At 42.0% G+C, this 14,724-nt stretch overlaps 1 protein-coding gene across 1 annotated transcript in view; it reads left to right on the top strand.

The window, feature by feature from the left end:
• Positions 1 to 14,724, top strand: part of LOC105482642 (butyrophilin subfamily 2 member A1-like) — a 30,722-nt gene that overhangs the window by 5,815 nt on the left and 10,183 nt on the right. The window contains exons 3-4 of the mRNA XM_071097462.1: positions 13,921 to 14,009; positions 14,466 to 14,583. Coding sequence (XP_070953563.1) covers positions 13,989 to 14,009; positions 14,466 to 14,583 — 139 coding nt within the window. The 5' untranslated portion in view covers positions 13,921 to 13,988. The remainder of the gene's footprint in view (positions 1 to 13,920; positions 14,010 to 14,465; positions 14,584 to 14,724) is intronic.

Here is a 14,724-nt window from a genome sequence, read left to right as displayed (position 1 = left end):
CCGGAGTATTTTCCTGTAGAGACAGGGTCTCGCCAAGTTGCCCAGGCTGGTCTCAAACTCCTGAGCTCAAGCAATCTACCCACCTTGGTCTCCCAAAGTGCTGGGTTTGTAGGCGTGAACCACTGCGCTCAGTCTGCCTTTTACTTTTAAAGACTCCTATGATTAAACTGAGATCACCCAGACAATTTAGAATAATCTTTCTATTTTAAGGTCCATAATCTTAATTCTGTGTAAAATTCATTTTACTGTGTTATACATTCTTTTCATAACTTTCATAGTGGATATAGCTCCAAGGGTGGGTGGGGGCAGCACTATTCAGCTCACCACACTGATTTGGGAAGAGATCCCGGGAAACACAAGTGCAGAAATAAATTGAGAAATGAAAGAAAGCCACTTACATGAGAAATGGGATAAAGGGTTCACTCATGAGTCAGTTACCATGTGGATAACTTGGCTCAATCCCTTTTAGGACTCCGTAAGAAACCATGTTAAATGTGTGATACAGCTCAGAATCTTCCTAAGAACTACAGGGCCTGAGACTTTATCTCCACTTCCTATCCTCCTTTGCTTGAATTGGTTGAAGGTTGGCCTGGGAGTGTTAATTCTAATGTACTTTAAGATTGAGTTATATAACTGCAGAAAAGCAACTATCACGGGTGTGATAAAGCTCACAGGCAAAGGAGAAGGGAAATACTCACTGGAGGTGGGGAGGTTGTCATCTTTGCAGAAAACTGTGCCTCAGCTATTGGCAAACTGTGATAGGCCAAGAGAATATGGGATGGGACATCAACAGTGCCTGTTCTAAGGGCTCTGCCTCTGAGAATATAGTGAACACCTTTCAAGGTCTCTCTACCCTCCCTGTACCATATTTAGCATTAGTGACCTCTTCTCTTCCAATACATGTCCATATCACGTGGCCCTGCAGCCTCACCACATGGACTGGGTCTGGGATGGACATCCGACCCAGGCTAGGCCAGAGAACCAAGTTACATGTGACCAGTTACACCTTTAGTAGATGTGCATGGGAGCTGTGGGAAGAACTGTTTCTTTCATGGTGTGGACTGAAAAATGGTGGATTGCAGAGAGAACACCAAAGCCGATGAGCAGAGAGAAGGCTACAAGATGGAAAGAGTTTAGGCAAATTTCTCCTGTTTGGTTCTTTTAGAAGCCCAGTATCATTTCTTCTCTTTGAAAAAATTTGTTCTTTTGAGGCAAGGTAAATGTACTCATTAATATTGCTGTAGTCCTAATATTCAGAAGCTTATACAACTATTATAATATGTTCAGTGATTCTGTGGGTCAGGAATCTAGAATTTGAACAGGGCAGAGTAGGAATGGATTTTCTGTGTGCCAAGATGTCTAGGCCTCCCCTGGGAGTACTCCATAGCTGGAGATGACACACCCATATTACCTTCAAAGACGGTAGTTTATTGCAAAGCAAAAGGGAATCAGTGTTCACCTTGTGTCTTGGTTCTTCCAGGGTTGGCCGGTCCATAAACAACCTTGCTAAAGTGACCCTTCCTGTCTCTATCCCTCCCACTACAGAGCATGATTGGGTTAGGTTGTTACTATCTAACCGGGCACACCCCAGTAGAACTTGATTTCTTTCTAAGCTACCCCATCTTCAACTGATCCTCTTTCTTGTCAGAACACACATGTTTCCCTCTGGCTCAGATCAACTTTGGCAGAGGCTGAGGCCTGGCTTAGCTGGATGCTTCTGGCAAAAGACCTACTTCAAAGCCCTGGGCCTTATTTCTTCAGGTAAAAAATGTAAAGTCAGATCTCATCCTGGCTGACCATGCTCTTAGACCCTTGCATCCTTCTCTTCTGCCTCTTCTCAACAGCTGCCCAGTCCTGTTTGGAATGTTCTAATACTGATGTATTTACCCACATGAGTCACTCAACCCAGAATCTTATTTGAATTATAATCCAGAAGCATCAGGTGATGTGTGAGACTACTGTATGAGAAAGAGAAAGTTTAAGGGTCAGTCCAATGGATAAAACAGTTCTCCGAGCTTTCTTTAGCTTATTCTCATCAAAGAGCTTTCTCTGCAGAAGGAACCTACTGGTTCCTCCTTCCCAGTCCTAGAAATCCTGACCTAGAGTGGCTTAATCCTGCTAGCACCTCTCTGTCACACTCTGGTGCCAAATGACTCCAGGAACTGGGCCATGATGTGGTGGGAATGACCTTACACTGCACATGTCACTCATGCATTGAACAACAGCTGAAAGCAGAGCTTAGAGCTTAGAGCTGGGCCCTGTAAGGTGAGAGGAATCACATCCTGCAGAAGTCTATCCTGAGAAGCAGGTACACCCATCACAGCAAAGAGACAGTTCATACCTGAGTAACAATAATACAAGACATGACATGGGAACGTAGCAGGAAGAGCCGCAGACAAAACCCCTCAGACACCAAGTTAAAGAAGGAAGGGGTTTATTCGGCCAGGAGCATTGGCAGGATTCCTGTCCCAATAGCTGAGCTCCCCGCATGAACATTTCCTGTCCCTTTTAAGGGCTCACAACTCTAAGGGGGTCCGTGTGAGAGGGTTGTGATCAATTGAGCAAACAGCAGGTACGTAACTGGGGGCTGCATGCACTGGTAATCAGAACGGAACAGAACAGGACAGGGATTTTCACAGTGCTTTTCTATACAATGTCTGTAATCTATAGATAACCATAACCAGTTAGGTCAGGGTTGATCTCTAACTACCAGGCCTAGGGCTCAGTGCTGGGCTGTCTGCCTGTGGATTTCATTTCTGCCTTTTAGTTTTTACTTCTTTCTTTGGAGGCAGAAATTGGGCATAAGACAATATGAGGGGTGTTCTACTCCCTTATTCCCCTCCTTTGAGACTGTCTCTCATTTTATTAGTGGGAGTTCTCACCTTTATCTTCACTACGTATGTCTTTCTGCATGACAGATCAATAGTGATTCATGTAGTACACTTGTGCTGAAGCATTCTGGTGAACTAGAGTAGCGATGAAACCTTTTACCATTTGAATGAGTGCAGGTAGTAAACAAGGGATCAGTAAGCAGGTTCCTATTACTACTATAATTTTTATGATAAGAGTTTTAAATCCTCCTAGTGCTGGGAACCTTTTTTTTTTTTTTATGCTTTAAGTTCTAGGGTACATGTGCACAACATCCAGGTTTGTTACATATGTATATATGTGCCATGTTAGTGTGCTGCATCCATTAACTCATAATTTACATTAGGTATATCTCCTAATGCTATCCCTCTCCCGTCCCCCCAACCCCACGACAGGCCCCGGTGTGTGATGTTCCCCTTCCTCTGTCCAAGTGTTTTCATTGTTCAGTTCCCACCTATGAATGAGAACATGCAGTGTTTGTTTTTTTGTCTTTGCGATATTTTGCTGAGAATAATGGTTTCCAGCTTCATCCATGTCCCTACAAAGAGCATGAACTCATCCATTTTTATGGCTGCATAGTATTCCATGGTGTATATGTGCCACATTTTCTTAATCCAGTCTATCATTGATGGACATTTGGGTTGGTTCCAAGTCTTTGCTATTGTGAATAGTGCCACAATAAACATACATGTACATGTGTCTTTATAGCAGCATGATTTATAATCCTTTGGATATATACCCAGTAATGGGATGGCTGTGTCAAATGGTATTTCTAGTTCTAGATCCTTGAGGAATCGCCATACTGTTTTCCACAATTGTTGAACTAGTTTACAGTCCCACCAACAGTGTAAAAGTGTTTCTATTTCTCCATATCCTCTCCAGCACCTGTTGTTTCCTGACTTTTTAATGATCGCCATTTTAACTGGTGTGAGATAGTATCTCATTGTGGTTTTGATTCGCATTTCTCTGATGGCCAGTGATGATGAGCATTTTTTCATGTGTCTGTTGGCTGCATAAATGTCTTCTTTTGAGAAGTGTCTGTTTATATCCTTTGCCCACTTTTTGATGGGGTTGTTTGACTTTTTTCTTGTTAAGTTTGTTTGAGTCCTTTGTAGATTCTGGATATTAGCCCTTTGTCAGATGAGTAGATTGCAAAAATTTTCTCTCATTCTGTAGGTTGCCTGTTCACTCTGATGGTAGTTTCCTTTACTGCGCAGAGGCTCTTTAGTTTAATTAGATCCCATTTGTCAATTTTGGCTTTTGTTGCCATTGCTTTTGGTGTTTTAGACATGAAGTCCTTTCCTATGCCTATGTCCTGAATGGTATCGCCTAGGTTTTCTTCTAGGGTTTTTACGGTTTTAGGTTTAACATTTAAGTCTTTAATCCATCTTGAATTAATTTTTGGACAAAGTGTAAGGAAGGGGTCCAGTTTCAGCTTTCTACATATGACTAGCCAGTTTTCCCAGCACCATTTATTAAATAGGGAATCCTTTCCCTATTTCTTCTTTTTGTCATGTTTGTCAAAGATCAGATGGTTGTACATGCGTGGTATTATTTCTGAGGGCTCTGTTCTGTTCCATTGGTCTATATCTCTGTTTTGGTACCAGTACCATGCTGTTTTGCTTAAAGTAGCCTTGTAGTATAGTTTGAAGTCAGGTAGCGTGATGCCTCCAGCTTTGTTCTTTTGGCTTAGGATTGTCTTGGCAATATGGGCTCTTTTTTGCTTCCATATGAACTTTAAAGTAGTTTTTTCCAATTCTGTGAAGAAAGTCATTGGTAGCTTGTTGGGGATGGCATTGAATCTATAAATTACCTTGGACAGTATGGCCATTTTCACGATATCGATTCCTTCTATCCATGAGCATGGAATGTTCTTCCATTTGTTTGTGTCCTCTTTTATTTCACTGAGCAGTGGTTTGTAGTTATCCTTGAAGAGGTCCATCACATCCCTTGTAAGTTGGATTCCTGGGTATTTTGTTCTCTTTGAAGCAATTGTGAATGGGAGTTCACTCATGATTTGGCTCTCTGTCTGTTATTGGGTTATAAGAATGCTCATGACTTTTGCACATTGATTTTGTATCCTGAGACTTTGCTGAAGTCGCTTATCAGCTTAAGGAGATTTTGGGCTGAGACGATGGGGTTTTCTAAATATATAGTCATGTCATCTGCAAACAGGAACAATTTGACTTCCTCTTTTCCTTTGAGTACCCTTTATTTCTCTCTACTCCCTGGTTGCCCTGGCCAGAACTTCCAACACTATGTTGAGTAGGAGTGGTGAGAGAGGGCATCCCTGTCTTGTGCCAGTTTTCAAAGGGAATGCTTCCAGGTTTTGCCCATTCAGTATGATATTGGCTGTGGGTTTGTCATACATAGTTCTTATTATTTTGAGATACGTCCCATCAATACTGAGTTTATGGAGAGTTTTTAGCATGGAGGACTGTTGAATTTTATCAAAGGCCTTTTCTGCATCTATTGAGATAATCATGTGGTTTTTGTCTTTGGTTCTGTTTATATGATGGATTACATTTATTGATTTGCGTATGTTGAACCAGCCTTGCATCCCAGGGATGAAGCCCACTTGATCATGGTGGATAAGCTTTTTGATGTGCTGCTGGATTTGGTTTGCCAGTATTTTATTGAGGATTTTTGCATCAATGCTCATCAGGGATATTGGTCTAAAATTCTCTTTTTATGTTGTGTCTCTGCCAGGCTTTGGTATCAGGATGATGCTGGCCTCATAAAATGAGTTAGGGAGGATTCCCTCTTTTTCTGTTGATTGGAATAGTTTCAGAAGGAATGGTAGCAGCTCTTCCTTGTACCTCTGGTAGAATTCGGCTGTGAATCTGTCTGGTCCTGGACTTTTTTTGGTTGGTAGGCTATTAATTATTGCCTCAATTTCAGAGCCTGTTATTGGTCTATTCAGGGATTCAACTTCTTCCTGTTTTAGTCTTGGGAGAGTGTATGTGTCCAGGAATTTATCCATTTCTTCTAGATTTTCTAGTTTATTTGGGTAGAGGTGTTTATAGTGTTCTCTGATGGTAGTTTATATTTCTGTGGGGTCGGTGGTGCAATCCCCTGTATCATTTTTTATCGCATCTATTTGATTCTTCTCTCTTTTCTTCTTTATTAGTCTTGCTAGTGGTCTGTCAATTTTGTTGATCTTTTCAAAAAACCAGCTCCTGGATTCATGGATTTTTTGACGGGTTTTTTGTGTCTCTATCTCCTTCAGTTCTGCTCTGATCTTAGTTATTTCTTGCCTTCTGCTGACTTTTGAATGTGTTTACTCTTGCTTCTCTAGCTCTTTTAATTGTGATGTTACTGTGTCAATTTTAGATCTTTCCTGCTTTCTCTTGTGGGCATTTAGTGCTATAAATTTCCCTCTACACACTGCTTTAGATGTGTCCCAGAGATTCTGGTATGTTGTGTCTTTGTTCTCATTGGTTTAAAAGAACATCTTTATTTCTGCCTTCGTTTCATTATGTACCCAGTAGTCATTCAGGAGCAAGTTTTTCAGTTTCCATGTAGTTGAGCGGTTTTGAGTGAGTTTCTTAATCCTGAATTCTAGTTTGATTGCACTGTGGTCTGAGAGACCGTTTGTTATAATTTCTGTTCTTTTACATTTGCTAAGGAGTGCTTCACTTCCAACTTTGTGGTCAATTTTGGAGTAAGTGCAATGTGGTGCTGAGAAGAATGTATATTTTGTTGATTTGGGGTGGAGAGTTCTGTAGATGTCCATTAGGTCCACTTGGTGCAGAGCTGAATTCAATTCCTGGATATTCTTTTTAACTTTCCGTCTCGTTGATCTGTCTAATGTTGATAGTGGGGTGTTAAAGTCTCCCATTATTGTTGTGTGGGAGTCTAAGTCTCTTTGTAGGTCTCTAAGGAATTGCTTTATGAATCTGGGTGCTCCTGTATTGGGTGCATATATATTTCAGATAGTTAGCTCTTCTTGTTGAATTGATCCTTTACCATTATGTAATGGTCTTCTTTGTCTCTTTTGATCTTTGTTGGTTTAAAGTCTGTTTTATCAGAGACTAGGATTGCAACCCCTGCCTTTTTTTGTTTTCCATTTGCTTGGTAGATCTTCCTCCATTCCTTTATTTTGAGCCTATGTGTGTCTCTGCACATGAGATGGGTCTCCTGAATACATCACCCTGATGGGTCTTGACTCTTTATCCAATTTGCCAGTCTGTGTCTTTTAATTGCAGCATTTGGCCCATTTACATTTAAGGTTAATATTGTTATGCATAAATTTGATCCTGTCATTATGATGTTAGCTGGTTATTTTGCTCGTTAGTTGATGCAGTTTCTTCCTATCATCGATGATCTTTACAATTTGTCATGTTTTTGCAGTGGCTGGTACCACTTGTTCCTTTCCATGTTTAGTGCTTCCTTCAGGAGCTCTTGTAGGGCAGGCCTGGTGGTGACGAAATCTCTCAGCATTTGCTTGTCTGTGAAGGATTTTATTTCTCCTTCACTTATGAAGCTTAGTTTGGCTGAATATGAAATTTTGGGTTAAAATTCTTTTCTTTAAGAATGTTGAATATTGGCCCCCACTCTCTTCTGGCTTGTAGAGTTTCTGCCAAAAGATCCACTGTTAGTCTGATGGGCTTCCCTTTGTGGGTAACCCGACCTTTCTCTCTGGCTGCCCTTAACATTTTTTCCTTCATTTCAACTTTGATGAATCTGACAATTATGTGTCTTGGAGTTGTTCTTCTTGAGGAGTATCTTTGTGGCATTCTCTGTATTTCCTGAATTTGAGTGTTGACCTGCCTTGATATGTTGGGGATGTTCTCCTGGATAATATCCTGCAGAGTGTTTTCCAACTTGGTTCCATTCTCCCCATCACTTTCAGGTACACCAATCAGATGTAAATTTGGTATTTTCACATAGTCCCATATTTCTTGGAGGTTTTGTTCGTTTCTTTTTACTCTTTTTTCTCTAAACTTCTCTTCTCACTTCATTTCATTCATTTGATCTTCAATCACTGATACCCTTTCTTCCAGTTGATTAAATCAGCTACTGAAGCTTGTGCATTTGTCACATAGTTCTCATGCCATGGTTGTCAGCTCCATCTACACTGGTTATTCTAGTTATCCATTTGTCTAATCTTTTTTCAAGATTTTTAGCTTCTTTGCGATGGGTTTGAGCTTCCTCCTTTAGTGCAGAGAAGTTTGATCGTCTAAAGCCTTCTTCTCTCAACTCGTCAAAGTCATTCTCCGTCCAGCTTTGTTCTGTTGCTGGCGAGGAGTTGTGTTCCTTTGGAGGGGGAGAGGTGCTCTGATTTTTAGAATTTTCAGCTTTTCTGCTCTGTTTTTTCCCCATCTTTGTGGTTTTATCTACCTTTGGTCTTTGATGATGGTGACGTGCAGATGGGGTTTTTGTGTGGATGTCCTTTCTGTTTATTAGTTTTCCTTCTAACAGTCAGGACCCTCAGCTGCAGTCTGTTGGAGTTTGCTGGAGGTCCACTCCAGACCCTATTTGCCTGGGTATCACCAGCGGAGGCTGCAGAACAGCAAATATTGCTGAACAGCAAATGTTGCTGCCTGATTGTTCCTCTGGAAGCTTCGTCTCAGAGGGGTACCCATCCATGTGGGGTGTCAGTCTGCCCCTACTGGTGGGTGCCTCCCAGTTAGGCTACTTGGGGGTCAGGGAACCACTTGAGGAGGCAGTCTGTCCGTTCTCAGATCTCACACTACATGCTGGGAGAACCACTACTCTCTTCAAAGCTGTCAGGTAGAGACATTTAAGTCTGCAGAGGTTTCTGCTGCCTTTTGTTCGGCTATGCCCTGCCCCCAGAGGTGGAGTCTACAGAGGCAGGCAGGATTCCTTGAGCTGCGGTAGGCTCCACCCAGTTCGAGTTTCCCGGCTGCTTTGTTTACTTACTCAAGCCTCAGCAATGGCGGGCCCCCCTCCCCAGCCTCACCGCCACCTTGCAGTTCAATCTCAGACTGTTGTGCTAGCAGTGAGTGAGGCTCCATGGGCATGGGACCCTCCGAGCCAGGTGCAGGATATAATCTCCTGATGTGCCATTTGCTAAGACCATTGGAAAAGTGCAGTATTAGGGTGGGAGTGACCCAATTTTCCAGGTGCCGTCTGTCACAGCTTCCCTTGGCTAGGAAAGGGAATTCCCTGACCCCTTGTGCTTCCTGGGTGAGGTGATGCCTCGCCCTGCTTTGGCTCATGCTCGGTGGGCTGCACCCACTGTCCTGCACCCACTGTCTGACAAGCCCCAGTGAGATGAACCCGGTACCTCAGTTGGAAATGCAGAAATCACTCATCTTCTGTGTCGTTCATGCTGAGAGCTGTAGACTGGAGCTGTTCCTATTCGGCCATCTTTGAACCGTCAATCGGGAACCATTTTCAAACATAGCCTCAGGGTCAAATCTGTGCCATGCTTGTACAGGTACATGTGCCAGTTTCATCATGTCTTTACTATATCTTTGACTACTTGCCCGTGATCATCTACATACAGGCAGCAATTGTTAAGATTAAATTTTCCACAGACTTCTCCTTCAGCTGCTAGCAAGTAGTCGAGAGTTAATCTATTTTGATAGATAGCATTTCTCATCTGAGTTTCTTGCCGGGCCAGAACAGTCAAGGCTTTATCAGTTTTATTAGTGATGATCTCCAAGACAGCTTGCAACAGACTCCCATTTACATGATTCTGTTGAGCACGTAAATGGGGGGCTGGTATCCCCATGAGCCATCTCATCCAGAGTATTGTATAATTTTTTCAGGAGGCCGTGCATCATCTTTTCAATTACCTATGGCTATGTTTCGCTTGTCATGGGAAGCATAGACAAGGAAGCCCAAGAGTTCACCTGTTTTTATGGGCAGTAGGAAGAAAGATGGTTTAATAGTGCCAATAACACAACTACCTGTCCACTGATCAGGCAGCTTAGTGTAGGCTCTATGTCCACATATCCAGTATAGCCCAGTGGGGGCCGTCTAGTCCCGGTGGGATTCTGGGTGGGCCTTAACGGTCTGCAACTTTGGACATTTACTGAATGGATTTTTCTCTATGTGGTTTGAACTCCACCAGGTAACTGTTTTTGTGGTACCGTTACACAGTTTTTGTCCCAGGCAACTAAGTCGTCCTACAGGATGAATGAATTCTTTCCCTTTTCTAGCTATGCAATATTGTCCAATAATTGAGACTTTTAGAACCAAGAAATGATCAGGGTGATTCTTTTGGGCTGGGAATTCATCAGGAACTGGGTCTGTAGACACTAATTCTCGGGCTTTCTATGGCCATTGATTTCCCATTTAAGTTCATCCACAAACATAACATGAAGTGACATTTAGAGACTGGGTTACATGCTCGGCTAATTGCAAAAACAAATTTCTGGTTTTTCCTGGAGTCTCTGGTACTGGCACATTTAGTTCATCATAGAAAGTCCAAAATACTGGTTCTGGAGAGAGTTTACGAACCTCCTCTTTTACTAAGATATTTACTCTAGGATCTAGTCCTTTTCCATCGATGCCCAGAGATACATGTTCTCCTTTTTTCCACCTTGGGGTTAAGGGATTTGTAATTACTAATTTCAAGGGGTTGCAGCTTCCACTTGTACAGGAGGGGCTGCCTTCTCCTTTTTGGAGCTAAACAGGATATTTTTCATCCTTTTTCTAAGTAGCCTAGAAGACACAAGACAGTAATTACACACATTTGCACATAAGCCTAATTCATGGCAGATATACTTATTTCCTGCCGTATAACTTTTTGTTTCTCAATTTAAAGAACCGCCTCCTATTCCATGCCGATTGCTATTGATAGTGGCACAAGCATTAAATTTTAGGGTTATATGCTTGGGGACTCCTCTTTCTTCTGTCCTAGCTATTACTTTACTTTTATCACCTAGAAAAGGACTAGTCTTTAATTTTATTTTAAAAACTGTGATCATGGGAGGCTTAAAATGGGTCATAACACACATCAGGTTGGTTATTTCCTGGGCTACATACCTTGGATAGAATAGCATTATACAAACAAGTTTCTTTTAGAGTCCCAGTATGCTTATAATAACCATAAAATAATAGGACTGTAGCAATCTTTTGTCCTACCTCAGTGACTTGATGCATATACTGGGAACAGTCCTCAGTCTGAGGAAGATCAGTTGAAGTCCTTACTGTACAAGTACAAATTTTAAGAAAAATGAATCCCGCAATGAGTTTCCTCATGCTTCGGCCTTGCGTAGACCAGTCAGTTTCTGGGTGTGACTGGAGCAGGGCTTGTTGTCTTTTTCAGAGTCGCTTTGCAGGGGTTGGCGAAGCTGCTCCCATCCACGTATGGCTCCCAGTCTACTGATGTTTAAGGATGGTCTTGGAGGTAGGGCCCACTAGAATAAACTGAGTCCAATACCTCTACATAGTTATGTTAACTAGGCTCTCTGATACCGGGAGCAAGGTGGCAGAGTTTAGGGTGTTGCAAACTTCAATGGTTATGTGGGGATTTTCACAGAGCAAGCTTTGGTATCTAGTTAGTCTAGCATTCATTAGCTAATGATGTCCTTTGGTATTTATTAAAGTCACCACAGCATGGGGGGACTTTATGTCTAGGTTTTGCCTAAGAGTTAGCTTATCTGCTTCTTGTGTTAACAGGGCCATTGCTGCCAGGGCCCTTAGATATGGGGGCCAGCCCTTGGAAACCCTGTCTAGTTGTTTTGAGAGATAAGCCACTGGCCTTGGCCAGGGCCCCACAGTCTGAGTTAAAACTCCAACTGTCATTTTTTCTCTTTCTGACACATAGAGTGTAAAATGTTTTGTCAGGTCAGGTAGCCCCAGGGCTGGGGCCGATCTGAGTTTTTCTTTTAACTCATGAAAAACTCATTGCTGTTGGTTGTAATAGATGTAGTTTATCCAATCTACATTTTTATTAACTGTCATCTACTAAAATATTGACTTAAATCCTGTAGCTATTTGATTTCAAGCTTCAAAATTATCTGATATTCCTTGCGGGGTTCCAATTGCATCTAAATAGATGTGAGAGTCAAAAGACCCATAAGGGGCTTCTCTTGCTTTACGATGTCTTATTTTTCCTCCCTCTGGTTGATGAAATGCCAGGGTGAAAGGGATAGCCAAAAGGACTAAAGCACAAGTGCCACTCCAGTTATTTGGCTGAGTGCCCAGTAAAGGTCCACCACGATACCACCACACATCCACTCGGGGATGAGAAAGGGCTGACTGATTGATAAGCTCTTGAAAATTCTTAAGCTCATTGCATCCCTTCAGGTCTCCAGGGAATGCTAAGTTTCCTCCTTCTCGTGAGAGACACGAAGTGAACTTAGTGTTGGGAGATGGAAGCTGGATGGCCCTCAGGGGCTGACCCACAGGGTGCCGGACTTCGGGATATAGAAGTGAGAGCTTGGCATGACTTACTACTCCAGGCTGTAGATTCCTGGAAAAGAACTACCATACAACCTATGCCTGGTCGACTGGAGGACCACCTTAGTGGAAGGGGTGAATCTGGGCCTCTGGCCTGCCATGTGCAGAAGCATAACAATTGCTTATGTTTAACGTGCAGATGGAATATTTGATCCTTTTTTTTTTGAGATGGAGTCTCAAATACTTTACTATTGCCCAGTCTGAGGAGAGTCAGGAAGGACAGAAGTACTTTTCTGAAATAGAAAGCTGTCTTTGACTTGGCAAGTCTCCACAGGGTATAACAAGGCAAGCATTAAATGCAGTAGTTTGAGGCGAAATTGACTTGGTTATGTTAATAACTAGATGGTCAGTAATAGAATGAGGAAAGAAGAAAGAGTAACAGAATAGATGAAAAGAGTTAAATTTTTCTTAGCTTTAGTTTGGTAGGGTTTTCCCCTGGGACTATGGCCCACGACTCTGGAGGGGGTGGCACTTTCTTGACTGCGGTGTGATAAGTCCATCCTTTTTTGCTGTATGAACAGCAGTCTTGGTAGTTAGCAGCACAAGGTAGGGTCCTTCCCAGGCTGGCTGGGGTTTTTCTTCTTTCCACCCTTTGATGAGAACGTGATCTTCAGGCTGGTGCTGATTTACCGGAAATTCTAGGGGTGGTACATGTGCTAAAAGACTAAACCAAGTATATAATTTTTAAGAAATTGACCTTTTGTTTTCAATGTGGGGACTTTGGCAGTGGACTTTATTGTCCTCAGTACCTTTTTACTGAGAAATTTTCTTTAACACATATTTTTATTAGTTTTTAAACCAAAGAAAGTCAAATACTATTTTACATTTAACAATGCTTCCTGTATGATTTTTATACCAGATAAGCTAAATTTTACCTTTATATTAGGGTGTTATTAATGTTAAACCCAATTTTAATAAAACCTTGTAGACATATTTATCCAATTTTTAATGTTTGACCATAAGATAAGATTTTATAGACTCTTTTTAACCTTTTATAATTTTTGCTAAAGAGCAGGTTGGTACTTTAAGAAAAACCTGTTATGTTTTTATTTTAATGTCCAGTTTACAGAAAAACTGGATGATACCTCTTTAACTTTAGTCAATGTTTACACACAGAATTTTTGTTTCCAATTAACATTTTAAAACTTGATTAAACCTTTAAAACAAAATATACATATTTTTAACCTTTTAATGTAGGTACAACTTTACATTCTTATGCCTCCTTATAATTATTCTACCAAAAGTATATTTTACTTTTCTTATATACCTTGTACATAAACTGTTTATTTAATAGTTTTACATTTAGGATGCCTACTTACTTTTAAATTATACAACATTTCTTGCATGAATTTCTTTTTATAACCATTTTCTTACGACTTTCACAGATAATTCTTTGACATGCCTTAATTTTTTTCACTTGTTGCAAACATCCTCTCTTTTTTTTTCAAAAATGGTAATCAGAACAGAACAGAACCGGTAATCAGAACGGAACAGAACAGGACAGGAATTTTTACAATGCTTTTCCATACAACCCCTGGAATCTATAGATAACATAACGGGTTAGGTCAGGGGTTAATCTTTAACTACCAGGCCCAGGGTGCAGCACTGAGCTGTCTGCCTATGGATTGCATTTCTGCCTTTAATTTTTACTTGCTCTTTCTTTGGAGGCAGAAATCGGGCATAATACAATATGAGGGGTGGTCTCCTCCCTTAATTTGAGAACCAGAGGAGAAAAGAAAATGCAACGTCAATTCTCGAAGGTAGGAAAGGGAGGGGAGGCTCCAGGGTGGGCACAGGAGGTGGGGGAAGCAGGATCTCCTGTGGACATGAGATGGGGTTCTGGGAGAGGGGAAGCCCACTGGTGGGTAGGTGCGGCCTGGCCTGGCTTAGCCTCGGGTGACCCAGCCTGGGTCTCGGGGAGGAGGAAGTGAAGGGAGGAGGGTGTGATAGAATCCAGTGACAACTGAAGAAACCAGATTCTGGCCAGAGAAGTCAGCCGAGGAGGGCAGAAAAACACCCCCTTGATCTTGGCATTGATGGCTTATTTCATGGAATGTTTAAGGAATCCCTCTCTCAGGAGATACCTCAGCTCTCGGATGCAGGGGACTCCATGACGTTGGGGCACTGATGAGACCTACTTGAGTAACGGGAGAGGTTGGGCCCGACCAGCACTGAGGTGCCAAGACTCCTAGGCTGATTCTGCTCTGTAACCCTAGGCTTCCCGTCCCTGCCTGCCCTGGGTGCTCATGGAACCAGCTGCTGCCCTGCACTTCTCCCTGCCAGCCTCCCTCATCCTCCTCCTCCTGCTTCTCCGACTGTGTGCACTGGTCTCAGGTAGCGATGTGTCCCACTTGCTGCTGTTACCTATCAGAAAGGAACATCAACTATGTAGTCTGCAAAGGGAAAAAAAGAAAGAAGGACTATGGAGTTGTTGACTTATCCTTTAATTTTGAACATGTTCACTGAATTTACACC

Source organism: Macaca nemestrina, chromosome 5 (genome assembly GCF_043159975.1).
Source record: "Macaca nemestrina isolate mMacNem1 chromosome 5, mMacNem.hap1, whole genome shotgun sequence".
Taxonomy (NCBI): Eukaryota; Metazoa; Chordata; class Mammalia; order Primates; family Cercopithecidae; genus Macaca; species Macaca nemestrina.
Note: the sequence above shows the minus strand (reverse complement) of the source record. Positions and strands in the feature narration are given on the sequence as shown.